Source organism: Megalobrama amblycephala, linkage group LG13 (assembly GCF_018812025.1).
Source record: "Megalobrama amblycephala isolate DHTTF-2021 linkage group LG13, ASM1881202v1, whole genome shotgun sequence".
NCBI classification, from domain to species: domain Eukaryota; kingdom Metazoa; phylum Chordata; class Actinopteri; order Cypriniformes; family Xenocyprididae; genus Megalobrama; species Megalobrama amblycephala.
The window spans coordinates 23,370,815-23,397,894 of record NC_063056.1 but is presented as its reverse complement, the minus strand read 5'-3'; the positions used below and the strand labels follow the sequence as shown (position 1 = coordinate 23,397,894).

Here is a 27,080-nt window from a genome sequence, read left to right as displayed (position 1 = left end):
TCTACTTACAATATTAATAAACAAAGTTAATTACAATGACATGCATATACAAAAAGAACATGTTTTTCTTCAGGTGTGTATATTTTACAGTACTGTGTATTTAATCTATATTCAAATATATTCATATTTTATATATATATATATATATATATATATATATATATATATATATATATATATATATATATATATATTCAAATATAAATATAATTATATATAATTCAATATATTGTTTTGGGTATAGTTCAATGACAAAATAAAAGGCAATTATTTATTTGTTTATTTATTTATTTTGAATATGACGTTTAATATTTTTCTCACACAGTATATATGGATATTTATACATTTAAGTCTCCATAGTTTAAAATAGAAGATTAGTGCCCAGTTTCACAGACAAGGCTTAAGCCTAGTCCTAGACTGAAATGCAAATTTGAGCTGTTTTGACTGAAAGCAACTTGCTGACATATCTTAAAATATTGTTTTGTCTCAAAATGCACACCAGTCATGTTTTTTTTTTCTAGGGCATGTTTAAAAAAGCGACTTAAAGCTGCAATATGTAAGAATTTTGCAGTAAAATATCCAAAAACCACTAGGCCAGTGTTATATATTTTGTTCACTTGAGTACTTACAATATCCCAAATGTTTCCAACAACTTGTAAATTGTGAGAAAATTGCACTTTTAACCAAGACTCCGGGACGTGTGAGGAGTCGCCTGTCAATTGCGTCATACCCGGTTTTATTTTGTAAAAACCATGGAAACGTCAAAGACGCTTTTAATATATTACATGTTTTAATAGGCAAGGGAACAACTGTTTGGTTACATTTATTGACAGAAAACTAATTATTGTTATATAGCTCAACATGTTTAGTCTTATTGTTTAAATCTAATTTTCTTGATTTTTTTTTTTTTTTTTTTTTTTTGCAAGTTCCACACTTTACCATGCCTCAGAGAAAAACTCTATTTTGTGAAGTATGCAGATGCAGCTTTATTTTTAGTAACAGTAATACAGCATTTTCTCCATCATACAATATGTTTTAAAATTAATTGCATGCCATTTTTCAACACAAGCCATCCAGCATTTAATATGATATTCTAAAACTGATCTAGTTTACTGCAGTGTGCAACTGTGCGTTCGCTTGGCGGCTGCTGTGAGACACTGAGTAACGTTATAATGTTTTCAACACACTCAGTTGTATCTAATATGATAAACAGAGCTGTGTTACCTCATACTCATGACCGGAAAAGCAGAAGCGGCGCCGGCGACTGTGGCATAATAAAAGTTCTGCTGCTCGTGAGGCGTGTGTTACGCAATCGCTCCAGCGGTCTCGTTCAGCTCCCACAACACTCGGTCCTGCTCTGCTTCATACTACAGTAACATTAATAATCGCATCCATGAACATGATATCTTCCCGAGTCCTATCCCAATTCTTTTCCACTGGCCATTGAGGTGGAGACCACATGTCCCAAGATTCCGCACTCAAACTTTGAATAGGCCTCTAGCGACCTCTAGCGGACAGAAAATATTACATATTGTACCTTTAATGCCCTAATTGAACTAAGGCTTAGTCCTTGCTTAATCTGTCTGTGAAACCAGGCCTAAATGTTTAGAATAATGATATTTAGGATGGTTAAAGTACAATTTAACCGTTTAAAAATGTTAATTATATTGCATTAATACAGTAATCATACTATTATTAAATAGCATTAGAAAACATTGTAGAGTATATTAACTGAAACTAACTTGACATTATTATAGCTGATTACTTAAGTCCAGTTTTAAAATAAGACAGTTGGTATCCAAATATTGTACATTGAATAAGTAAGTAAATTGTATAACGCTGCCTTTCTACTTTAGGAAGGGGGACTGCAGTAAGAGGTTTATGTAGAAATCAGGGTTACAGTGTAAGTTTGCCCACTTACAAAGAAACGAGGAGTCTATCATTTTTATGGTAGGTTTATTTTAATGGATAGAGACAGAATATCAACCAAAAAATCCAGAAAAAAACACATTATTTAAAGGCTTTAAATTGATTAGCATTTGATCGAGTGAACTAAGTATTTGATCCCCTACCAACCAGCAAGAATTCTGCCTCCTACAGATTATGTGCCCATGTCGAACACAGATTAGTCCTGTCGCTTTAAGAAAGTACTCCTCCTAATGTCAGCTCGTTATGTGTATAAAAGAAACCTGGTCTTTGGTCTTTGGCAAGACCAAAGAACTGTCAAAGGACATCAGGCACAAGAGTGTAGACCTGCACAAGGCTTGAATGGGCTACAAGATCATCAGCAATAAGCTTGGTGATAAGGAGACAACTGTTGGTGTGATTATTTGGAAATGGAAGAAATACAAAATAACCATCAATCGCACTCGGTCTGGAGCTCCATGCAAGATCTCGCCTCATTGGGGTAAAGATGCAAAATTTAGCTCTTTGAGCATCAACTCAACTTGCCGTGTCTGGAGGGAGAGAAATGTTGACTATGAACACCAAGAACACCATCCCTACAGTCAAGCATGGAGGTGGAAGCATTATGCTTTGGGGCTGTTTCTCTGCTAAGGGTACAGGACGACTTCACAGGATTAAGGGGCTGATAAACGGGGCCATGTACTGTAAAATCTTGGATGAGAACCTCTTTCCTTCAGCCAGAACACTGAAGATGGGTCGTGGATGGGTCTTCCAGCATGACAATGACCCAAAACATTCTGCCAAGGCAACAAAGGAGTGGCTCAAGAAGAAGCACATTAAAGGGTTAGTTCACCCAAAAATGAAAATTCTGTCATTTATTACTCACCCTTATGCCGTTCCACACCTGTAAGACCTTCGTTAATCTTCAGAACACAAATTAAGATATTTTAGTTGAAATCCGATGGCTCTGTGAGGCCTGCATAGACAGCAATGACATTTCCTCTCTCAAGATCCATTAATGTACTAAAAACATATTTAAATCAGTTCATGTGAGTACAGTGGTTCAATATTAATATTATAAAGCGAGGAGAATATTTTTGGTGCGCCAAAAACAAAACAAAATAACGACTTATTTAGTGATGGCCAATTTCAAAACACTGCTTCAGGAAGCTTCGGAGCGTTATGAATCAGAGTATCGAATCATGATTCGAATCATGTGTCAAAACGCCAAACTGCTGAAATCACATGACTTTGGCACTCCGAACCGCTGATTCGACACACTGATTCATTATGCTCCGAAGCTTCCTGAAGCAGTGTTTTGAAATCGTTATTTTGTTTTTTTGGCGCACCAAAAACATTCTCTTCGCTTTATAACATTAATATTGAACCACTGTACTCACATGAACTGATTTAAATATGTTTTTAGTACCTTTATGGATCTTGAGAGAGGAAATGTCATTGCTGCATTGTCAATGCAGGCCTCACTGAGCCATCGGATTTCAACAAAAATATCTCAATTTGTGTTCAGAAGATGAACGAAGCTCTTACGGGTCTGGAACGGCATGAGCGTGAGTAATAAATGACAGAATTTTCATTTTTGGGTGAACTAACCCTTTAAGGCCATGGAGTGGCCTAGCCAGTCTCCAGACCATAATCCTATAGAAAATCTGTGGAGGGAGCTGAAACTTCGAGTTGCCAAGCGACAGCCAAGAAACCTTAAAGGGTTAGTTCACCCAAAAATGAAAATAATGTCATTTATTACTAACCCTCATATCGTTCCACACCCGTAAGACCTTCGTTTATCTTCGGAACACAAATTAAGATACTGATGAAATCCGATGGCTCCGTGAGGCCTCTATTGAGACCAAAGCCATTGAAACTATCAAGGTCCATAAAGGTACTAAAAACATATTTGAAACAGTTCATTTGAGTTCAAGAAAACTTTTTGTGCGCCAAAAAACAAACAGACGAATTTTCAACAATATCCGTATGGGCTGATTTCAAAACATTAACTAACCCTTTAAGGATTTAGAGAGGATCTGTAAAGAGGAGTGGACCAAAATCCCTCCTGAGATGTGTGCAAACCTGGTGACCAACTACAAGAAACTTCTTACCTCAGTACTTGGTGGAGAACCCTTGTTGGCAAGCACAAAGTCATGTTTTGCTGGGGGATCAAATACTTATTTCACTCACTGAAATGCAAATCAATTTAACCTTTATATAATGTGTTTTTTCTGGATATTCTGTCTCTATCCATTAAAAGAAACCTACCATAAAAATTATAGACATTTATTTTTAAGTGGGCAAACTAACAAAATCAGCTGTATATTGAACCCCCTAAATCCAAGTCTAAGTCCAACTGAAAACCCCTCAAGTAAGATCAAATATTAAATGGAACTGCAGTATCTAAACTTGTGTTTTTCTCCTTCTGTAGCGGCTCACATTGGCGTGGGCATCAGTGGTCAGGAGGGGATCCAGGCCGTGCTGTCCTCAGATTACTCATTTTCCCAGTTCCGTTTCCTGCAGCGACTTTTGCTGGTACACGGACGCTGGTCCTATCTGCGCATGTGCCGTTTTCTCTGTTACTTCTTCTACAAGAACTTTGCCTTCACTATGGTGCACTTCTGGTTCGGGTTCTTCTGCGGGTTCTCGGCACAGGTGGGAGATTCATTCTGAGGCTCAAAAAAAAAAAAAAAAAGGTTATTTATGAGGTGACGTCATAACCTTTGTTTACTGTGATTTCTTTGATTTAGACTGTCTATGACCAATACTTCATCACTCTCTACAATATCGTATACACATCCCTGCCTGTGTTAGCCATGGGCATCTTCGATCAGGTAAGAAAAAGAAAACATACATCAAATACTCATTTTTGTTTACATTTTATAAGAAACTCACTTCCATCTCAAACATTGTCTATTTCAGGATGTTCCTGAACAGAGGAGTCTAGAGTATCCAAAGCTGTATGAGCCAGGCCAGCTGAACTTGCTGTTTAACAAGCGAGAGTTCTTTATCTGTATCGCACAAGGAATCTACACTTCCGTTGTTCTGTTTTTCATTCCGTACGGTGTTCTCTCTTACGCCACACAGAGCAATGGAGTCCCGTTGGCAGACTACCAAACTTTTGCAGTAACAACAGCAACGGCCCTTGTCATCGTTGTCAGCGTCCAAGTGAGTCCATGTCAAAAGCTGTTCAAGATTAAACATTAGCACTTAAGTAGGGCTTCTGAATGTAAATATGGTTTAGTGGTATTCATTTTGTTGTTTATGTGACAAGAAATATCGCAACTATTTTGAATGGCTCAAGCCTTTTGTTACTACTTTATAGATTGCTCTGGACACGGGTTATTGGACAGCTATAAATCACTTCTTTATATGGGGCTCTTTGGGTCTCTACTTCACTATCCTCTTCGCTATGCACTCTAGTATCCTGTTCAGCATCTTCCCCAAGCAGTTCCATTTCCTTGGTGAGTCAGCACTCTTTGGGCCAACAGAAACCCACATTTGATAACATTTATACAGTATGTCACAAGGACAACTTATCAGCCAATGCATCTGGAAATGCAGCATTACTCTATATTCAGGTTTTTAAATTTCAAAATAACCGTTTATGGATACACTACAATTCAAAAAGTTTGTGGTCATTAAGATTTTGTTATACTTATGTTCTGAAAGGACACATTAGTCATAATTAAAATAATTGATAGTATTTGTTACCAAAAAAAAAATAAAAAATCTATTTAAAGTAATTGCTTATCTTTTGAACTTTATCAAAGAATCCTGGAAATTTAGAATGGTTTCCACAAAAATATTAAGCAGCACAACTGTTTTCAACATTGTTAATAATAAGAAATGTTTCTTGAGCAGCAAATCAGCATATTAGAATGATTTCTGAAGGATCATGTGACTGAAGACTGGAGTAATGGCTGCTGTAAATTCAGCTTTGACATCACAAGAATAAATTACATTTTAAAATAGAATAAAATAGAAGAATTGTATTAAAATAAGCACTATTTTTACCATTTTTTGCCTTGGTGAGCATAAGAGACTTCTTTCAAATACATTTAAAAATCTTACCAACCCCAAATTTTTGAACGGTAGTGTACATATAAATTTACTTCATCAGTCAAGTAGGCTGCACAGTAAAACCATGTTAAAGGAATAGTTCACCTAAAAAAATTAACATGTAAATATACATTTCACAGACACACACACACAAATAAATAAATAAATACAATGGAAAGTCTTTTAAAACACGCATGGATTTTTAATTGTATGATTTTTAAATTATATGTTGTTTGTAGTTTATCGTATTTGTATTTTATGTGTACGTTTGGTGTAAATTTGTTGCTTATTTTGTTTTTGTGTGCATACGATGTGTTAATTAACCACAGGAAGTGCCCACAACACTCTCGGACAGCCAGTGGTGTGGTTAACTATTGCTCTGGCTACCGTCATCTGCATTGCTCCAGTCCTTGCTTTCCGCTTTCTCAAACTGGATCTTAAACCTCAGCTCTCAGATACCGTAAGTATGCGTGTGACCCTAGTTTGCCTGGCCTAAATCTTAGGCCATCTTTGAATGAGTTATTATTCCACATTTTATGTTTATATTCAACCAAACATTAACACAACTTACACAATACTTAAAAGGATTATATTTAATAAATGTTTTTAATTTTCTGTTAAACAAAGTAACAAGAGTGTTTTTTAATGTTAATATTTAATATGGACATAATCTTGTTAATTAATGTTATAATATTTCTTTATATATATTTGTATCTATTTGCTTAAACACAAATATAAAGGTTAAATATAAAGGATAAAAAAGCATTAATTGTTGAAAATATATTTCTGTTTGTTGGAAAATTATGTTTGGTTGATTATTGCATATTCTGATTCATAACTACCAGAAACTACACAAAGTGTCAAACCTACTGAAGTGAAACAAATATGATCTGTATTTGTTTCACATCAGTAGGTTTGACACATTTTGTAGTTTCTGGTAGTTTCCCCTCACACTCATCCTCATCCTTTATTACATTCTCACTGTCTTTCTGCAGGTGCGCTACACTCAACTTGTGCTGCAGAAAAAGCGGAAGCCTGGTGGGCGTGTGGGTCGTGGAGTGGGCGGTTCTGGAGTAGCTAGCGGCAGTGCTCTTGGCCGCTTGGGGAGAGGTGGATCTCGGCGCTCCGGTTATGCATTTGCGCATCAGGAGGGCTTTGGCGAGCTGATCACTTCAGGAAAAAATATGCGTCTGAGTTCGCTAGCTCTCGCTAATTTCGCTTCCCGCCACAGCAGTAGTTGGATCGATACCCTTCGTAGGAAAAAACACGCTAACAGCCCAGGTATGCAGAACACCCCGCCCACCGGAGATGACAGCGCCGCCTCCTCTCAAGCCCCGCCCCTTTCCACATCTTCTTCAGTAAATAGTCGTCAGGACACAGCGGCAGGCGAGGCAGGGCAGCAATGCAATGAACCCGTCCTCACTCACAGCCCTGATGATATCGCTCTCAGCATGCTCAGGTGTGCAGACAGAGAGACTGGAGGATGTAGTACTGGAACCGTGCAGGTAAATAAACATATGAAAACAAGTTCAAGCACAAATTGTATACAGATACACCACATGCAGCCAAAATACACAAATATTTGACACTATCCCCTGCGAAGGCCTCCTTTCCTTTCCCTATGTATAGATAAAACGTTATCAAAATCACTCCAGTTCGCCTAGATCCGCAGACACGACTAATTTTTCTGTATTATGCGGACCAGACAAGTAATTTGGCAATATCACTTTATAAAAAAGACCAAGCGTCTAGACTAAACACATAAATGAATGGCAAAAATGCATTAAAGGTCTTTCGGTTTTCAGTAGGAAAGGTGTCATTTAAGTGGCCCCTAAGTAAACAACGGAAATGATTCAATCAAAAACCTACTTTAGCTCGATAATAAAAAAATTTTTAGAGCTGCTGTAAAGCCAAAACAATCTCTGTCAATTAATTTTCCTATTATCACTGTAAAAGGTGCATTGAAACTATCTTAATTGTGAAAAGCACTATATAAATGAAGATGACTTGACTTGACTATACATTATACAACACAGGACAGAGGGTTGATTCTGCAGGCTCGCCTGACATTTTGTGGATTAACAAAAAAAGAAAATTTCCCCCAAGGAGAAAACGGCAGGAAGCAGAACTATTAAAAACACTTTCATTTCTCACTTTTTGCACATAGTAGTGGTCTCAGCTATAGTTGTCATTAGTTCCTCATTAATTAGGACAATGCTTATTGTGTATGTGGCTCTTTTTTTGTAATATATACATTATTGTTTAAAAGTTTGCAGTCTTTACAGATTTTTTGTTTAAAAGAAATTAATACTTTTATTCAGCAAGGATGCATTACATTGATCAAAAGTGAACATTTAAAAGTGTGCGTGTGTGCGTGTGTGTGTGTGTGTGCGTTGCAAATAATTATTAATACACAATATACAAATTATTAACTTTATTAGAGCTATGGTGTAGACTATGTAAATGTTTAAAATCTGAAAGCCTAGCTGTTTTGGATTTTTCACTTCTTTTTCTTCCTCTCTTTACTTTTTCAATGCTTGTTCTTTAGAAATATGTGTCACACAGTGGAAGAGTTTCTTTAAATTGTAATCTTAAAATGTTTAGCTTGACTATGAGATGGGACCCAGTCAAAAAGATATTATTGACACACCACTGGACAAAAAACAAGCATATAATAAATGCTGATCATGTACATAGTTGTGGTTGCAAAGGGGGGATTTAAGAGCAAACTAAATTTGCTGAATGATTTCTAAAATATTACACAACACCATTTAATTAGTAGTAAGTAGTTGTGGTCTCCGCAATCCATTGTTTTATATATTTAGGTATACAGTTATGGCTTCAGTTCATTAATAGTAATGCGATTCCATATGAAAAAGTCACACTTTCCTTTCAATAACAAAATAAACACACAACAAAATGGCAGTAGTGAGAAAACAGCAGTTAAGAAAGCATGTGATCATAGTAATATGGATGTTTGCAGCAGCTCTGCACTCCATTCAGCCGTTGGTAGTTTAAAGGTGTTTACTAGTCTGAGAAAACTTTTCCAGAAACTTTTCCAGAAATTCCTGAAACAAACTCCAAATGAACTTTGTTTTGGCCTGATTTTGTTCAAAATGATCTCATGCCAGTTCGTTTTTCGATTTTGCTTGAAGTATATCAGGGCCTTAAGTGGCACTCTAGTTCATTTTATGTAGGTAATATGACCATATTTTTCTATTGTTTATTAGTCCTTTTATTGATTATTTCTTCTAGGAAGCACCGTTTGTGTGGAAGGGATCTGGAGCTCGTATCTGTGGTGCCAGCAGCCCTGGACCTCCTCCCATTGCAGAAGAAACTTCCAGTGGCGATTGATAGATAGACAAGACCGACTGGAATACTTCATGTGGATGCTCATGTTTCTGTCTGAGGACATGGCCAGAGAAGACAGCGCCCCAGACAGTTTGGGAGTAAACACTTAAAACACACATGGAAATGGATGCAGATTCAGTAGATAAACTGTGTATACAGACAGCAAAAAGAGTTTCACTCCTCACATTTCCTGTATTGTTCCCATTCTCAGATTTCCTGTCAGAGAGAAGGACAAATTTTGTTTATGACTGAGTTTTTCCATTCTAGCCAAGTTATTAGACTACAGACCAAAATAACATTGCCAAGGCTGATATCAATAACACACCTGACTATCCAAGTAGGTGACATTAATTGTTGTTGTGTACTAAATTACATTTTACGTTACACATAAATTCATTCTTTTTAATTTGGAAACAAAGGAAACTCTCCCCATTTTTATTTTTTTTACATTAAACCATTTCTCTCATATTCTACCTTAAAAATGTCAATACATATCACAATATATTAATACATTACACATATAACCATTTCAAGTAATGGTTATACAAGTATTACTGATAACTAAATGGCCTGCAGCTATATCAGGTTTTACGTTTTTTTTTTTTTTTTTTTTTTTTTTTCAAATTGAGCAGTTCTGTCTTTTTCATTTGAAATCTCAGTCAGGTCAAGGATTGTCTTTATCTCTATAAGGGTGGTTTCTCTTTTCTTCCGTTTTTTTTTTAAGCTCACAGTGACTTGGTTTCATACTGTTAGGGCAATTTTGTCAGCGAATTGTTTTGCTGAGTCAAATACTTCAGCTTTTTGTCTGTTTGTTTCTCAGAGGTTAGTAAATCTACTTCAGATTGGGCAAGTGAATTTCCCATGTGCTAATAGAAAAGTCTGCAGATTTTCTGTTTTCCCCACTGCTGAAAATAGCACTAAGATGTGTGCGGTTCTGTGTGATAAAACACTACAGTTCTCAGTGAGAACGTGACTCTGCTGGATGAACCCGCTCTTCCTCATCCATTTCTTTGCACCATATTGGTGCTCCAACCCTGACTACTTGACTAGAAGTCCAATTCAACCCCAAACCCTGCTCTGCTGGACCCTTGAGGGTCTAGCCATTTGCCCAACGGGTGCATTGATCCAGTGGACTGTGATAACAAATGTTTTTGGACTTTTTTTTTTTTGAAGTTGGATTAAAATAATTCACACAAGAGTTACCAAATGGATTCCACCTTGACCGTTATGGTCTAAATGTGGCCTTTTCCAGTGTTTGAATTTAGGTAAATGGGCTAATAAGAATATAAACACAATGGTGTGTGTGTGTTTTATTGTGAGATAGACCAAGAAAGTTGATAAAGATGTTTGAAAAGTTAATGAGCTCCATACTTGTCCTGTTCCCTGTATAAGTTAGACCTAGCTCTCATACTGTTAAATAGGTAACAATTATATGCCTTAAAAGCTAAATGTGTGAGTGTGTGTTTTTTTTTTCAATGTTCATCTCTTTCTATCCACACATTAAGGTATTTAAATAATATCGCAATTATAGGTTACAGGTCAACTCAGAATCTAGTAGTGGTACGGTCCATGTGACTTGTGAAGTAAACAACTCTGCTGTTATGAATGAGCCTAGTGAAAAATGGAAAATAGATATGATTAAATTATTTTAATTAAGTTAAAAAAAAACTGTGTCTGTTTAATTCACCAAAAAAAATTATAATTGTTATAATTTGCTCACCATCATGTCATTCCAAACATGACTTTAATTTGTGAAAAACAAAAGGTGAAATTTTGCATAATTGTACTGCTCACTTTTTCCATGCACTGAATGGAAAATAAACATGTCAAGCTTTAAAAAGGATTCAAAAACACTATAGTGATGCCCGTTTTGTGAACGATTTGTTCTTATGAGTCGGATCTTATCGGTGAATCAATTCATACGGTTCACGACTCGTTTGAATGATTCAGTCACGAATTGGGCTGACTCGGTCTAGAGTTCGTCTCTCAATGATTAATATTTCACTGGAGGGATAATTATTAAATCATCAATGAATAGCGAGCACGAATATGGACTTTTTATGACGATTTTATTAAGCTTTTGAAGCTTGAATTTTTTCTTTTGTGTTCTACGGATGACAGAAATTGTGGGAACTAATAGGCTAATGTAATTATGTTTCCAGCAGCACCTCAGATGTATTTCGACTTGATATTCTGGTGACCCTCAGCGACATAGTATTTCTTGGGTCATCTAAGTTACTTCTCTGTAGTAGCCTATAGACCTGACCGCAAACAGAAATACTTATTTTCTCGTTATTTGCCTTGTCAAATAGGAACTTGTTTGTCCTTGTGGTTCGCAGTGTCGCAATAGCGGATTTGTTAGTTGTAGATATAGTGTGCTAATGTGCGGGAGGAGAGGAAGGGGCAGCGGTCTTTTGGTTCTCTCACAAACAAACGAGCTCCAGGTCGCAATCTTATCCTGAAGCAACTCAAAATATTTTTTTTGTCAAACGAAGGGGTAATGCTTATCTCAGATCTGAACAATGCTTCAAATAAGAACGTATCAGTTTTAGGTTAATCGCTGTAGGCTATGCGTTTTTTCCCCCTTTTAAAATATTGATGTGAGGAAAACGTAAGATCATCTCGTTAAACTTGCTAAACGGGTTGACATTATGACCCGTTTGACCCATATTGCATATTTTGGTGGCTGATTATTTTTTCGTAGTGAAAACTATAAAAATGTGGACCCGATCTACACTCATGTTTCTCTTCGGTGTATTCTCTGCGATTAAAGTTCAATCTGCCCCAGAAGATGAGCTGTGTCCTCGACAAGGTACAGTAATTAAGTTAATCATTTAATTTCTTTTGGTTTAAACTCAAGAGTTGTAATTGACCCAAATCAGTTATACTTTACGTGTATTACAGTAGGCAATATTTTGGCTTTAAAAACCTGAATGAACTCTCTCATGGTCTTGTTAGGTTGTTGTGAGAGTGATTCACTTCTGACTTAGTGGTTAGTGATTAATGATGACCCTTTGTGGTGAAGAAGCTAAAATTAATAGACATTCACTGAGAATTGTAATAGTCTAAATATTGATTCTATTTCATCACGGCACTTTTAAAGAGTTTATTGTGAGCTGTAAATAAACAAATCTATTAAGCCCACTGGAGAATCGGAGCAAAGCAAGAATTTGTTTCTTCAGCTGCAAGCACTTTTATGTTCCAGACGGGTTAGTTTTATTAGCTACATTATTGTAATTAAAACGGGTAGATTCACATTTTTCTTTTATTTTTTTCTGAAAATCACATTCAAACTGACTTTTTACCATGCCTTCATAATTTTTTGTTTTCTATTTTCAATCGTAAAATTTGAAAAATCATCATAAAAAAATAGTTAGGACTATGTTTTATTTTTTAAATAAACATTTATTTTGTGCAAATGATTTATATCTATATTTTATTTTTTTTTATAAATTATATCTGTATCTGAAATGATTTTCATAACGGACATTTCACTTCTGGAGAAAATTTTTATTATTGTGCATCAATTACAATCAAGTTATAATGTCAGATCATGCAAAAATTGTGAAAATATTATTTAACTGCATTTCAGATACATCATACACGCATGATTTTAGACTTGGCAAAACAAAAGTGTCTGCTTTTTAATTTCCACCACAAAATGATCTTAAATGCAATATATAATATATAATTTTAAACAAAGATGTGGTGGAAATGACCATGACTTTAAGGACAAAAAAAAAAAAGTTGTATATGTCCACTATTGGACATTGTTAGTGGACAAGTTCAAAAAACAAGTGAGAGTTTATTTTCTACAGTGAGAGCCAAAAGTGCTCATAGTTAATTAATTAATTAATAATAAGTGTATTTCTATGGTATTGTATTAGCAAGTGTTTGTGTATGACACTTAAAAATGAGGGATAGTATGGACATAGTATAGATTTTATAGGCTTTCAGCAATTATTAACTGTTTAAAAGTGCCATGAATTTGGAGATATAAAAAAAAAAAATCATTTATCATTTATTTTCTTTCTAAATTTCTTTTACATTACATATAGTGATCACCTTCAGTCCTTTTATAAGCATTGTGGTGTTGTATTTCCTTTGCATCTTGTCCACTGGTGCAACGAAAGAGTGATTGTTAAGAAGTATCTGGGGGATTTTAAAGGAAATGAAAGCAAAGTACCTCCTTGTTGCATAATTGTGTTCCATATTTAACCAACGCAATGAACTGTGGGTATAATGTACTGTATATGCTCAACTATGTATGAATAATGTATATGACAAAGCCCAGCTGTGTGCAGAATAATCTGGAAAGGATTATTAATGTGATTATGTGCTGGATTTTCTTGTTTTAAATCTTCTTTAGAGACCCTTCCTGATGTTTTGGTCTTGAAATTAGGAAGCAATGTTGTGCTTGGCTGCAGAGGCCATGTCACTGTGGACGATGTGCCGTTGGCTTCGGCCAGTGTCATGAATAAAAAATACAGAAACAAGCAGAAAGAAGACATCACTGTCAGCTGGACATCCAAAAGAGTTTATGCTAATGCTACACAAATAACCGGTATGAAGGGAGATGCTACAAGTGGAACATACCAAAAGACTGGTATGTATACCAAAACTAAAGGGGACACGACGGTCACTATGAAACCCCCTGTAACCATAAGAAAGGAACAAAGCACTTCTAGACGAGTTTTGCGTGCTGTCAGTCAAACTGCTGGAGGTGAAGAAGAGGCTTTCGGTATCACCATGGGGACAGATCCTGATCAAGATGATTATGAGGACTATGATTATGAAGAGGAAGGCTCCAGGGTGACACGAGGCATCAAAAAGCGAACACGCTGGACTCTCAATGGACGACAAGTGCATGTTGGTGTGGAAAGGGGTGGGATTTTAAGACGTCCACATCTCAGCTGGGCAGATGCTGGGGATTACAGCTGCTACAGAGGAGAGAGACTCATTTCCACATTCAAAATCAGAGTCGGGGGTGAGGACTTTCTTTCGCAAGCATATTGATAAATGATTTACAAATATAGAGTACGCAGAAGAAATTGACATTCTTGTGTTATTTTCACAGTGCCTCCAGAGAGCTCCACTGTCCGTTGCTACAGGAAGTTTCACACTAGTAAGGTCCGCTGTGATTGGACGTCCAAACATCCGGTAACCCCACGGCCGCTGTGTTACCTACTTCTTAATAGAGGGTGAGCATGTGCTTGGTAAATCTACAAAGACAGACTGAATTTATTTAGCGGCAATCAGCACTTTAGGAATAAGTGACCTATCATGCCACTCCAATATCTTATGCCCCATATTCAGTTTTGTGTGATGACTGGTTTCTGGAGTGTTTTAGTCAAAACACACAAGGAAGTATTGATTCAAAGTCTTTAAAGGGTTAGTTCACCCAAAAATTCTGTCATTTATTACTCACCCTCATGTCGTTCCACACCCGTAAGACCTTCGTTAATCTTCGGAACACAAATTAAGATATTTTAGTTGAAATCCGATGGCTCCGTGAGGCCTCCATAGCCAGCAATGACACTTCCTCTCTCAAGATCCATAAAGGTACTAAAAACATATTTAAATCAGTTCATGTGAGTACAGTGGCTCAATATTAATATTATAAAGTGACGAGAATATTTTTGGTGTGCCAAAAAAAAAAAAAACACTGCAAAACACTGCTTCAGGAAGATTCAGAGCGTTATGAATCAGCGTTATGAATCATGATTCGGATCACGTGTCAAACCGCCAAACTGCTGAAATCACGTGACTTTGGCGCTCAGAACCGCTGATTCGATACGCTGATTCATAACGCTCCAAAGCTTCCTGAAGCAGTGTTTTGAAATCGGCCATCACTAAATAAGTCGTTTTTTGTTTTTTTTTGGCGCACCAAAAATATTCTCGTCGCTTTATAATATTAATATTGAGCCACTGTACTCACATGAACTCACATGTCATTGCTCCCTATGCAGGCCTCACTGAGCCATCAGATTTCAACTAAAATATTTTAATTTGTGTTCAGAAGATTAACGAAGGTCTTACGGGTGTGGAACGGCATGAGGGTAAGTAATGTAGTGGAATTTTACAGTTAAAGACCCAAAAGACCAGATATGTTGAATAAAGACCTGGAGTCAGAGTTTAAAAAAAATAATAAACTAAAGAAAATACTGAAGAATAGTTTGCAGTTTCATCAGCAGAAGCCAGCCTCTGCGTACATTCACATTTACACAATAATTATACTCTAACAAGAGTCTACTAACTACGTCATTACTTCAGGTTGAATGATTCTGATTGGCTAAGAAAAATAGACAAATTTGGTCATCTTCCACACGTGGACAGATAGTCAGAAACATATCTCCATTCGTCACAATGCTGACGAGGGGACTCTGTATTTAGGTACTGGATGTCCTTTTGGGGTCATGGCATGGCATCTGCTGGTCTCAAGCAGAGTGCCAGTTGTCCACCAGTACAAAGGACCTGCACAGATACACGTTTTACAGCTTCTTCAAGGTTGAAGTTGATCTGAGCTCTGCTCTGAGCAGGAAACTTTCCCAAAACATACTGATAACATGTTCTTTTCTCTCAGTGAGAGGTACAGATAATATTCAAAATTATTTTCTAGTGTTTGAAAAGGAAAATAAATGCTTTAACATACGTTAAAGAAGTCATTCAAATAATTTAACAGAAAGATAAATGTTGATTAATAACTTAAAAGATATATATTGAAGCGGCAGTGGATTCCAGAATCCACCCCTTCAGTAATAAATGACAGAATTTTCATTTTTGGGTGAACTAACCCTTTAATAAATTTAGCAAATAACCATCAACACACTCTACATACAGATAACATGGAACAAAGAACAGACAGAACTCAGGGTTTAAATACACAGGGGTAAACAAGGAAGCTAAATGAACAACAGGTGAACTAAATTAGTAACTAACTGGCACACACTAGGAAACTAGGGCTATGTCTGAAATCGCCCCTTATACCCTTAAATAGGGCACTATTTGAGGGGATGGCCATTTGTAGTGTTGTCCGAAACCAGTGGATTTTATCGGATGCACTCATTCAGTCCCATAATGCCCTGCAACAATGAGTGTACAACTGATGTACACTCAATGGCTAGAGGGTACCCATAATGCACTGTGACAGTCCTGCACTGATTGAATTCCCGCATCTGACCTGAAGATGACACCCGCGGCTGAATCATCTATCCATCCATTTTCCGAACTGCTGGTTCAATGTAGCTACAGCGTAATATCATTCAGGTATACATTTATTTTTAATTGATTATTAAATTGTTTAATTAAGCTTTATACATGCTAGTTTGCTAGTTACTAAGTTTCAAATGATTATTAAACAGCGAGCACAAACTATGCGAAAGTGGCAGCCCTTTCGGCGCACTCAGTGTCCAAATTCGCTCACTTGTTTTCATTCACTCCCTCAAGTGGGCTATATTAGTGGAGTAATATAAGGAATAGTGAATGAGGGTATAGGGGGTGATTTCAAACACAACCTAGGTCAACATACAAATGGCAGGAAACCTGAACAAAAGACCAAAACACAATGAAACTAAACATAACTGTTACATGTGATATATTAAATATTTATATATAATAAAATTGTTTATAATAAACATTTGAAACATCAGCATATGGATTTGGAATGTATGTGCATCATTTCAATTATTAAACCACATTAAACAACATAATCTGATCTCTTTTGTGCACTTCTTTTCCTTTCTCTCTCTGCCCCTCCAAAGATTGTTTGGTAACATCACTCGTGTGCCTTGTTCATTCTCCCGGTCCCGCTGTTGGTGTGCTTTCCCTGTGGAGGAGGGTGACAAAGCTCTCCATGAGACAAAACTGTGTGTGTCTAACACAGCAGGCAGTGCCACAAGCTCTAAACTCAGCTTCAGGCTACACGACATCAGTGAGCGCTTGCATGTTTTTTTGTCCTGTAGGATGTCGATTAGTTACATTTAAAAGCATACTACGAAATGAAAATCTCTTTTTTCTCTCTGTAGTTAAGCCAGACCCCCCAAACAATGTGTCGGTGAGACCAGTTGAGGGCCAGGAGCATATCCTTAAAGTATCCTGGTCTTATCCCAGTTCCTGGAAGCATGGCTACTATGTCCTGCATTTCGAGCTGAGATACCGACCACAACTCGCCGAGAATGTAAAGTTGGAGGGCTTGTATATACATATGCATAGATCTTTTGGATGAAATGACACAATGGCTTACATTGTGTAGAGTCTGTGTCTATATTTATGAGTGCTTGTATTTGTATTTAGTACCAGACAGTGGTGATAGATGACAAGCTAGACAAACATCAGACCTATACAATTTATGATGCTCTGCCTCACACTCAGTATGAAGTGCAGCTTCGGGCCAAGGATGAGTTTGATGGTGTCTGGAGTGACTGGACTGATACTTTCTTGGCAGTCACTTGGTCAGGTAACAAAATACATAGTAATTTTGAATACTGCAAAGAAAACACTGTTATCAGTAACATTTAATCAAAAATGTCCCAAATAATGTGTGTGTGTGTGTGTACTGTGAATATAAGCAAAGTCCCTTTAAGACAAGTAATTTCACTCGGTGGCCATCTTTGAAACGCCTCTCGGGCATCCTGGGCATCATGCAATCTCTTTGAATGGGGAAACATCAAATTCTCCAAAACTGTTCGCCAACCTTACGATTAAATTTCATATTTGAAATCACCAATGAAATCTAACAACAACCGGCTCATAAATTTAGTTTCTAAACGCTGGAATCATGACAAAAAAAACTATTTTTCAGGCTGGATCAAGCTAATGCGCATGCGCAGACCTAAATGCGCGTCTCCGGAGGCGCGCGTCTGACTGTTTCTATAGAAACCGGTGATTCTAACGGCCGCTGAAGTGACGCGATGACTTTACCAGTCGGCGATTGGCTCTTATTTAGAAGGCGGGACTTATTCCGCCATATTGCGCGTTACACTTCTCCCATTCAAAACAATACGAGTGACATGTCTTGTGTTATTCTATAGTCTTTGATATAAGATATGTATACAACTATATACAAATTCTATCAATTTTGGTATATGTGTGTGTATATAATATACATATATATACATACAATTATATACAAATTATATCAGTTTTGTTATATGTGTGTATAAAAATAGCATACAAAACTGTTCAAGTGATCCACTTTAATCAAGTCGTATTGAATCCATGCCTTAGTGGGAGTCTTTGGCACAAACCTGTATTATTGATTTTAATAGAGCAAAGATCAGTGTTCATCAGACAGAAGGCTCTAAACACGTTGTTTTGGGTCCCATCCAGATGGTGTGCTTCACTGGGAGACTAGGAGTTTATCATTTAAACTGTTTGCATTGGAAAAAGCATCTGGTTGTCTATTGGACGTTGAGCTTTCAATCAATTGGGCAAGCTCTCAAAAAGGACTTTGCAACAAACGTTCTAAATTGCAAATGACAGCTTTAACTGACAGCATTCAAAATTGAAATCCAACCATTAAGTTGAAGTCTTTCACATCACATTAAGTACAAAAATACAGTCTCTATACCATAATCCATGTATGTACGCATTATCAATGTCTTATTTTCTAGTGTAAAATATGCAAGGAAAATACAGTGAAATTGCTTAAAGAAATTAATTGATGAGACTGTATTTTATTTTCAATATTTTAATCAATAATTTTCTAAAAATAAGTCTTAATATCTTATAATGTTTTGCTGTAGGAGGAGCAAAACAACAGGATTTAAGGTTACAACAACTATTTATTTTTACCCTTAAAAACACATTTGTACATTTGAATGTTTGATTGTGTTTCTTTGTAGCTCCTGAGACGACTGCTTCCTCTGAGAACATTACCTTGGTGAGTTGATTCAACACAGTACCACACATAAACACAGTAGTTGCTTTTCCACTGTCGGACCAGTGCGAGCAAGGGCTAATAACGTGCCTTGCTGGGCCAATAGCCTCGGACCTCAAGCACCGAGGCCAAAATCAAGTTGCATTTCCACTGTCGGGCCAGTAGCCCCGCAGCACTTCCCTAAAACCCGCCCTTAACACACTTCCACAGAACAACGTCACACAACCTCACCATTTCACCAGCTGACTGAAAACTAGCTAGACCGTAAAAAGAGCATGACAGAAGCAAACATTTGGTCTTTACTTAAACACTTAAAATTCCAACATCAATAGTTGACCAATATTTTACAAAAAAATTATGTTACAGTAACAGTAATTTATTAATTTGTGTCAGGAGTGCACATCAATCATGTTGAATAAAAATGTTTTTTACCATTTCACATAAAAAGAGAACACATACTTATTCGGTTACACCTTCTGCTTCTATTTATTTACGATTTATAATGATAAATGAATAATTTACACATTTAAATCATAATTTACACATATATCATATGTTTATGTTACATTTCAGAACATTTGTATTAATTTATACGATGATTACAATCAGAGGAGGTTTAAGCGATCTCTCCGTCTCTCTATACTGTTATCCTTTCAGCCAGAGCAACAGAGGGAGCTCATGAGAAGAAAACAGTAGTTATGAGTTATATGAGTTAACCAGTGTGTGTGACAGATATGCAGATGCATTAGTCCAGTATCAACAAAGGCAAAGAGAAGAGACAGATAAAACGTTAAACCAAATAAATACACGATTATAATCATATATGAGTAGTCTACATTCCTAATGCAGTTTCTGGTATTTTCCATAAATGTGTGTATTTATTATTGCAATGACTAGTATAAGTAGCCTTTAGCATCACGTATAAATATATTTCTGCCTCATGCGGTGATCATAAGTTATTTCAAACAGTTGCTGGTCTCTGAAAGTAAAGGCCCATATAGAGCAGGGCGAGTAGGACCTGAGGGGTTACATTTGTGCCATGACCCAGATGGGAGTGAGGTTTAGTGGGGCGAGTGTAGTGGAGGCCAGTTAGTAAGAGCTGTGCAGATAAACCACACTCCCCTTGCCTCAAGAGGTTTGCTAGAGGCTGCAGTCTTCAGCTTCCTTGTTAGCATGCCCACCTCCCATGCCGGAGACCCGGGTTCGAGGCCCGCACAGAGTGGGACGAGTAGGACCTGAAGGGTTACATGTACAGTACATTCACTTGCATGTATCCACATACACTCATACATTCACATTACCATATTTAAACCTTGTTTTTATTATCTCTTCCATTCTCTTCTGCCTTTAAGGATCCATTTGAGATGTTTCCTGAAGGTTCTGAAGGTTCTGGAGGATCTGGAGAAGACCCTGGTGTAGGTGAGTCTGAGCAAGAAAACAAGGGTAACATTGTTCTCCTTAAGGTACTGTAACTCACGCATCTGTTAATTCTATAATGAAACGGGAAAGGAAATGAATGCGGTACCTTACTGGAAAGTCAAAACAGGAAATGTTCACCATAACATGCTTGAAGTTTAACAATGTGCTGTAATTTCCAAATGTTTCAGCCTTATGTGACATTTCACCTCTCTCTTTCTATCTCTCAGGATCAGTAGTAATAGTTAGAGCTGATGATATCGGATATGTTACTGTGTTGCTGAATGTGTCGTGTGTTTTTGGGCTGTGTTTTCTTGTAGCCCTCACCATGTTCACAGTCTTTATCTTCAGGTAAAACTCTTTCTTCTCTCATCCATCATTTAATATCAATTTAGCAATTTCTTAGCTCGGAAAATGTCTTTTAAAAAGTCAAAGGTGTTCCATTAAAGTCTGTTTATTTCTCCATTAAAATCTCTCATCTTTACCTGGTTTTCATTCTGTTCTTATGTCTTCTCAGGAATAGGCTGCATTTTATGTCCAGAATAGGAAAACAGACTTTGCCCTTTACGTTCCTCCTTCATTCCTCTCACCCTCTTCCTGCTCCTGCTGCCTCTGAACAGCTTCCAGAGGAGGGAAAGTTACTGATGTTGCCTCCCAAGCACAGCCTGCAACACTTCCTTCCTGTTGAAGAAGAGGGCATTTATCTGCATAACATGGATTATTTCCTGTCTCCAGGGACTGAGGGTGGGAAGGACAGACATGAGTAGACAGACGAAACCTCACTGTAGTAGATAAACTGCGATTGAATAAAGGTCACACACTGTGTCTTTGTTCTAGTTCAATAACAGTATAATGGGTTTGTAAAAAAAAAAATAATAATAAGTTGAGTCTTATTATAGACAAATTCACTATCCTTTCTTGATGTTTTTGACTCCTTTCAAAACTATTTGTAAATAAGTATTTTTAAAGCAACTCTACAAAATGCCTACCATCTGTTGGGCAGTCTCACATGTGAAGCTAAAGCACTTTTTATAAGTCGCTCTGAATAAGAGTGTCTGCTAAATGCCTTACTTATGATAATGCTAATGATACAGTGTTGATTTTAACATTAACAGATTTGCCCCATTCACTTGTTAGTGATTCACTGTTTTTTTTTTTTTTAAGAAAATTAAATTTTTGTGGTAATCAACATTATGCCACATGTAGTTTAACTTATTGAATTTGGAATAATCCTTTAAATGTAAATAAGTGTTTGCCCTGTAATAAAGCAAAAAGTTGGAAAGTTGGAAATCACTTGTTGGGAGAAGTTGTGGACTTATGGATTAGCGGTGAGCCATGCAATAAGAAAAATCCTTTTCTTCATTGTGCATATCACTAACCACATGTCAGCTTACTCCAGGGAGACCTTCTCAAATGTGAAAATGGCATACAATCATGTTCTACTGCTGAATATGCTGAATTATATTGTATTTCTGTCTGTACATTGCTTTTTAAAATGCATATTAAAATACAAAAGTCAAAGGTGACAATGGAAAGAAAAATCCTTTCAGGTGGTTGTGTGAGATAAGGGAGAACAAAGATCTTAGCAGGAACAAAGGCCCATGTTAAAACAAATTTGAACAAATTTCTTCAAATAAAGAAAGAAATCTATCAATAAAATGAAACCGAAACTGATAGAACTGTTTTTTTTATTCCATCTGTATGTGTGAACATACTGGAGCATCATTGGACTAAATGTACAGTAGACCAGCAGTGAAATACATTTCTACTAGAAATATTCCCTTCTGCACAATCAGACACTGAAAGTCTTGGAGGACAACCTGTATTCAGTTTGTCAAAAATCAAGAAAATATACAATTTCAGATTTCTGCTCTGTTGATGAGGCTGTGCAAAACCAGGAGGTAAGAGAAAACATTTTATTAAGGCAAGTGTAATAATAAGTAATTGTGATTAATTGTGAAACTCAAGTGTGATCCCAACATTTTTTTTTTAAACAAATGTCATATCACTATCTTCGATAAAATAAAACCTATCAATTTATGCTTTTATTTTGTGATTTTTTTATTTATTTATCTCTAAATGTACCATGTTTTTTATGTAAAATATGCTTGTTTTTATGTTATATTAAATATTTTTTACATTTTCAATCCAGTAAGTTCAGACAGCCAAAACCTTAAAATTTGCCATACTTTGGTGACATCTAGTGACATATGTTTGTATAAAATAGCAAAACTATCAATAACCACTATTTGGCTGTAGTACTCATGACTGCATATAGGCTGAAATCTTTAAATATATAGATGTATATGTATAGGGGAACGGATTTCGATAGCTGGTTAAAGTTCATCCACACACATGATAGAATCAGGCTCTTTTATACAACAGCTGTATATTTGCAGTCTAATTCTGGTGCACTTGCATACAAAGAATCCTAGGTTCGAGTCCAGGCTTCTCTCGCCAATTTTGCTGCGGCTGTATATTTGCAGTCGACAGCTGTATATATTCGACAGCTGTATATTTGCCGTCGAATTCTGTCCCCCCCATGAGATTCTAAAAAGGCAAAAATGTAACATTTAAACTGATGCTGGCTGAACTCCATCCACACACATGACAGAATGAACATCTTTTAAGTCACTGCATTAAAGTACACATGAAATCAAAATTGACCTTATTTATTTTGTTAGCTCAAATTGCTAGTTTTGTGGTGAACAATTCATCTGTGCAAGTCAATCCACACACAAAAATTCTTCGTAATATTTAATTAAAATCTGAAAATGCTCCTCCCCTCTGAATTTCAACAGCTGTACATTTGCCATTGAATTCTGTTACAAGATCAAAGACAAAGTCTGTCGGTTTTGTTCGGCTACCAGATCTCAGTGGTGGTCGGCTTTGTTCTGTCATGAGCTTTCAAAAGACTTCCGCTTGTGTTCCTTCGCTCTCTTACGAGATTTCGGAGACAAAGGCGGTCGGTTTTGTTCGGTTACGATATCTCAGCAGCGGTCGGCTTTGTTCTGTCATCGGCTGTCAAAAGACGGCTGCTTTTGTTCCTTGGCTCTCTTACGAGATTTCAGAGACAAAGGCAGTCAGTTTTGTTCCGTCAAGTGATTTCACTGATGGCCGGTTTTGTTAAGTCACGCAATCTCAGTGGTGGTGGGCTGTGTTCAGTCATGATCTTTCAAAAAAATGTCTGCTTTTGTTCCTTGGCTCTCTTACGAGATTTCGGTGACAAAGGCGTTTGGTTTTGTTCTGTCACGAGATTTCACTGATGGCCGGTTTTGTTAGGTCATGCAATCTCAGTGGTGGTGGGCTGTGTTCAGTCATAAGCTTTCAAAAGTACAGCTGCTTTTGTTCCTTGGCTCTCTTACGAGATTTCGAAGACAAAGGCGGTCAGTTTTGTTCTGTCATGAGATTTCACTGATGACCGGTTTTGTTAGGTTATGCGATCTCAGTGGTGGTGGGCTGTGTTAAATCATGAGCTTTCAAAAGTACAGCTGCTTTTGTTCCTTCGCTCTCTTATGAGATATCAAAGACAAAGGCCGTGGGTTTTATTCGGTTACGAGATCTCAGTGGCGGTCAGATTTGTGCTGTTCTAAGCTCAATCGAAAATTGCTTTTGTTCCTTCATGCTTTTACAAGATTTCAGAGACAAAGGCAGTCGGTTTTGTTCCATCATGAGATTTCACTGATGGCCGGTTTTGTTAAGTCACGCAATCTCAGTGGTGGTGGGCTGGTTTCAGTCATAAGCTTTGAAACGTACGGCTGCTTTTGTTCCTTGGCTCTCTTACGAGATTTCGAAGATAAACGCAATCGGTTTTGTTCCGCCATGAAATTAAAGACAAAGGCCGTCGGTTTTGTTCGGTTATGAGATCTCAGTGGCGGTCAGATATGTGCTGTTATGAGCTTTCAAAAGAACCCCATTTTTGTTCCTTCACTCTCTTGCGAGATTTCAAAGACAAAGGCCGTTGGTTTTGTTTGGTTACGAGATCTCAGTGGCGGTGGCATTTTGTTCTGTCATGAGCTTTCAAAAGACGGCCGCTTTTGTTCCTTCACTCTCTTACAAGATTTCAGAGACAAAGGTGTTCGGTTTTGTTCGGTTATGAGATTTCACTGAAGGCCGGTTTTGTTAGGTTATGAGATCTAAGTGGCAGTGGGCTTTGATCAGTCAGGAGCTTTCAAAAGACAACCGCTTTTGTTCCTTCACTCTCTTATAAGATTTCAACGACAAAAACCATTGTTTTTGTTTGGTTACGAGATCTCAGTTGCGGCCAGCTTTGTTCTACCATGAGCTTTCAAAAGACAGCTGGTTTTGTTCCTTCGCTCTCTTACGAGATTTCACTGATGGCCAGTTTTGTTAAGTCACACAATCTCAGTGGTGGTGGGCTGTGTTCAGTCATGAGCTTTCAAAAGAATGGCTGCTTTTGTTCCTTGGCTCTCTTACAAGATTTCGGAGACAAAGGTAGTCGGTTTTGTTCAGTCACGAGATTTCACTGATGGCCGGTTTTGTTAGGTCACGCAATCTCAGTGGTGGTGGGCTGTGTTCAGTCATAAGCTTTCAAAAGTATGGCTGCTTTTATTCCTTGGCTCTCTCACAAGATTTCGAAGACAAAAGCGGTTGGTTTTGTTCTGTCACAAGATTTCACTGATGGCCGGTTTTGTTAGGTTATGCGATCTCATTGGTGGTGGGCTGTGTTCAGTCATGAGCTTTCAAAAGTACAGCTGCTTTGTTCCTTCGATTTCAAAGACAAAGGCCATTGGTTTTGTTCAGTTACGGTCAGCTTTGTTCTGTCATGAGCATTCAAAAGAATTCCGGTTTTGTTCCTTCGCTCTCTTACGAGACTTCTGAGACAAAGGCAGTTGGTTTTATTTCGTCATGAGATTTCACTGATGGCCAGTTTTGCTAGGTCACGCAATCTCAGTGGTGGTGAGCTGTGTTCAGTCATGAGCTTTCAAAAGTATGGCTGCTTTTGTTCTTTGGCTCTCTTACAAGATTTCGAAGACAAAGGCGGTCGGTTTTGTTCTGTCACAAGATTTCACTGATGGCTGGTTTTGTTAGGTTATGCGATCTCAGTGGCGGTGGGCTTTGATCAGTCATGAGCTTTCAAAAGATTGAAGGTTTTGTTCCTTCACTCTCATACGAGATTTCAAAGACAAAAGGCATTCGGTTTTATTCGGTTACGATATTTCACTGATGGCCGGTTTTGTTAGGTTATACGATTTCAGTGGTAGTGGGCTGTCAGTCATGAGCTTTCAAAAGTATGGCTGCTTTTGTTCCTTCGCTCTCTTACGAGATTTCGAAGACAAAAATCTTAGTTTTTGTTTGGTTAAGAGATCTCAGTCACGGTGGGCTTTGATCAGTCATGAGCTTTCAAAAGATTGCCAGTTTTGTTCCTTCAATCTCATACGAGATTTTGAAGGCAGTCGGTTTTGTTCAGTTACAAGATTTCACTGATGTTAGGTTATGCAATCTCAGTGGTGGTGGGCTGTGTTCAGTCATGAGCTCTCAAAAGACGGCCGCTGTTGTTCCTTCACTCTCTTACGAGATTTCAAAGAGAAATGCAGTCGGTTTTGTTTGGTTACGAGATCTCCGTGGCTGTCGGCTTTGTCCTGTCATGAGCTTTCAAAAGATGGCTGCTTTTGTTCCTTACGAGACCCCCATTTCTATACATTGGCATTACAGTTTTTTTGTACCCCGGCCTCCTCTGTACCATGTGAAAGAGCGTTCTCTAAGGCCGGGGAAGTACTGTCTTAAAGGAGAAATAGACTCAGCCCCAACACTGTGAAACAGCTTTTATTTCTCAATAAAAATAATTAAAAACTTTATCACCTTTCTGTCATTCCAACAGTTACCCAAGCACTATTACTGCCAAGTATCATAAGCACATTTAATAACAGATGATCCTATCTCACAATGTCCTTATTCACTATGTGTGTTTGTGGAGAGAGAGAGTGTATTACATCTAATCATATAAGCCCATATTTTATTGTCACATTTTAATGGGTAAATAAATTTTTTTAATGGACAAATTAAACACAAACATGTAAGGCTTTTATTTGTACACATAACATTGAAACTATGGAGGGTGTTGTGGTTGCTTCACCTGACAGAGCTTCTTCCACAGGCTTCTGGCTGCTTTATTTTAAATAAGCACCAGATGGCACTGTTCTCAACACTCTCAAAGCTTTGAATCTTTTCCCAGATCAGTCAGGGGAAAGCCTCAGTGCTTCATGAGGATTCATTTCCCAATCACTACTGCAGAAGTGTTTGACAAACACACTGTCACAGCAGCCAGAAAAGAAAAACATATTATAAGAGTTAAGAGCCCAACTAATGGAAACACCAATCACCATTATGGTGACTTCAAATAAAACAAATATTAGTGTTAAACTTCTGTTAATTCTAAATTCTAATTCTAACCTCTGTAGATGAATGACAGAAATAAATTCAATCTGATTAGTAATATGTGAAA

General features: G+C 37.3%; 2 protein-coding genes across 3 annotated transcripts in view; both read left to right on the top strand.

Moving 5' to 3' along the window:
• The window catches only part of atp8b2 (ATPase phospholipid transporting 8B2), a 47,591-nt gene extending 36,821 nt beyond the window's left edge, over positions 1-10,770 (top strand). For both annotated transcript variants that reach the window (XM_048152056.1, XM_048152054.1), the window contains 7 exons: positions 4,340-4,563; positions 4,659-4,742; positions 4,831-5,076; positions 5,234-5,372; positions 6,300-6,430; positions 6,966-7,475; positions 9,226-10,770. In XM_048152056.1, the coding sequence (XP_048008013.1) occupies positions 4,340-4,563; positions 4,659-4,742; positions 4,831-5,076; positions 5,234-5,372; positions 6,300-6,430; positions 6,966-7,475; positions 9,226-9,324 (1,433 nt within the window). In that variant the 3' untranslated portion in view covers positions 9,325-10,770. The remainder of the gene's footprint in view (positions 1-4,339; positions 4,564-4,658; positions 4,743-4,830; positions 5,077-5,233; positions 5,373-6,299; positions 6,431-6,965; positions 7,476-9,225) is intronic.
• A 516-nt stretch (positions 10,771-11,286) lies between these two features.
• Positions 11,287-22,288, top strand: il6r (interleukin 6 receptor). The gene is made up of 10 exons (XM_048152057.1): positions 11,287-12,133; positions 13,691-14,308; positions 14,399-14,522; positions 17,082-17,251; positions 17,346-17,497; positions 17,614-17,776; positions 19,164-19,201; positions 20,551-20,617; positions 20,845-20,965; positions 21,132-22,288. The coding sequence occupies exons 1-10, from the start codon at positions 12,040-12,042 to the stop codon at positions 21,379-21,381; spliced, it is 1,797 nt and encodes a 598-aa protein (XP_048008014.1). The 5' UTR covers positions 11,287-12,039; the 3' UTR covers positions 21,382-22,288.
• The last annotated feature ends 4,792 nt before the right edge of the window (positions 22,289-27,080 follow it).

Bases quoted from the DNA above. Each gene is read 5' to 3' on its own strand.
- il6r (XM_048152057.1), top strand. From the start codon at position 12,040: ATGTGGACCCGATCTACACTCATGTTTCTCTTCGGTGTATTCTCTGCG. The intron at 17,498-17,613 runs GTAAAGTTGGAG...ATTTGTATTTAG, and splicing joins GACCACAACTCGCCGAGAAT to TACCAGACAGTGGTGATAGA. The intron at 20,966-21,131 runs GTAAAACTCTTT...ATGTCTTCTCAG, and splicing joins TTCACAGTCTTTATCTTCAG to GAATAGGCTGCATTTTATGT.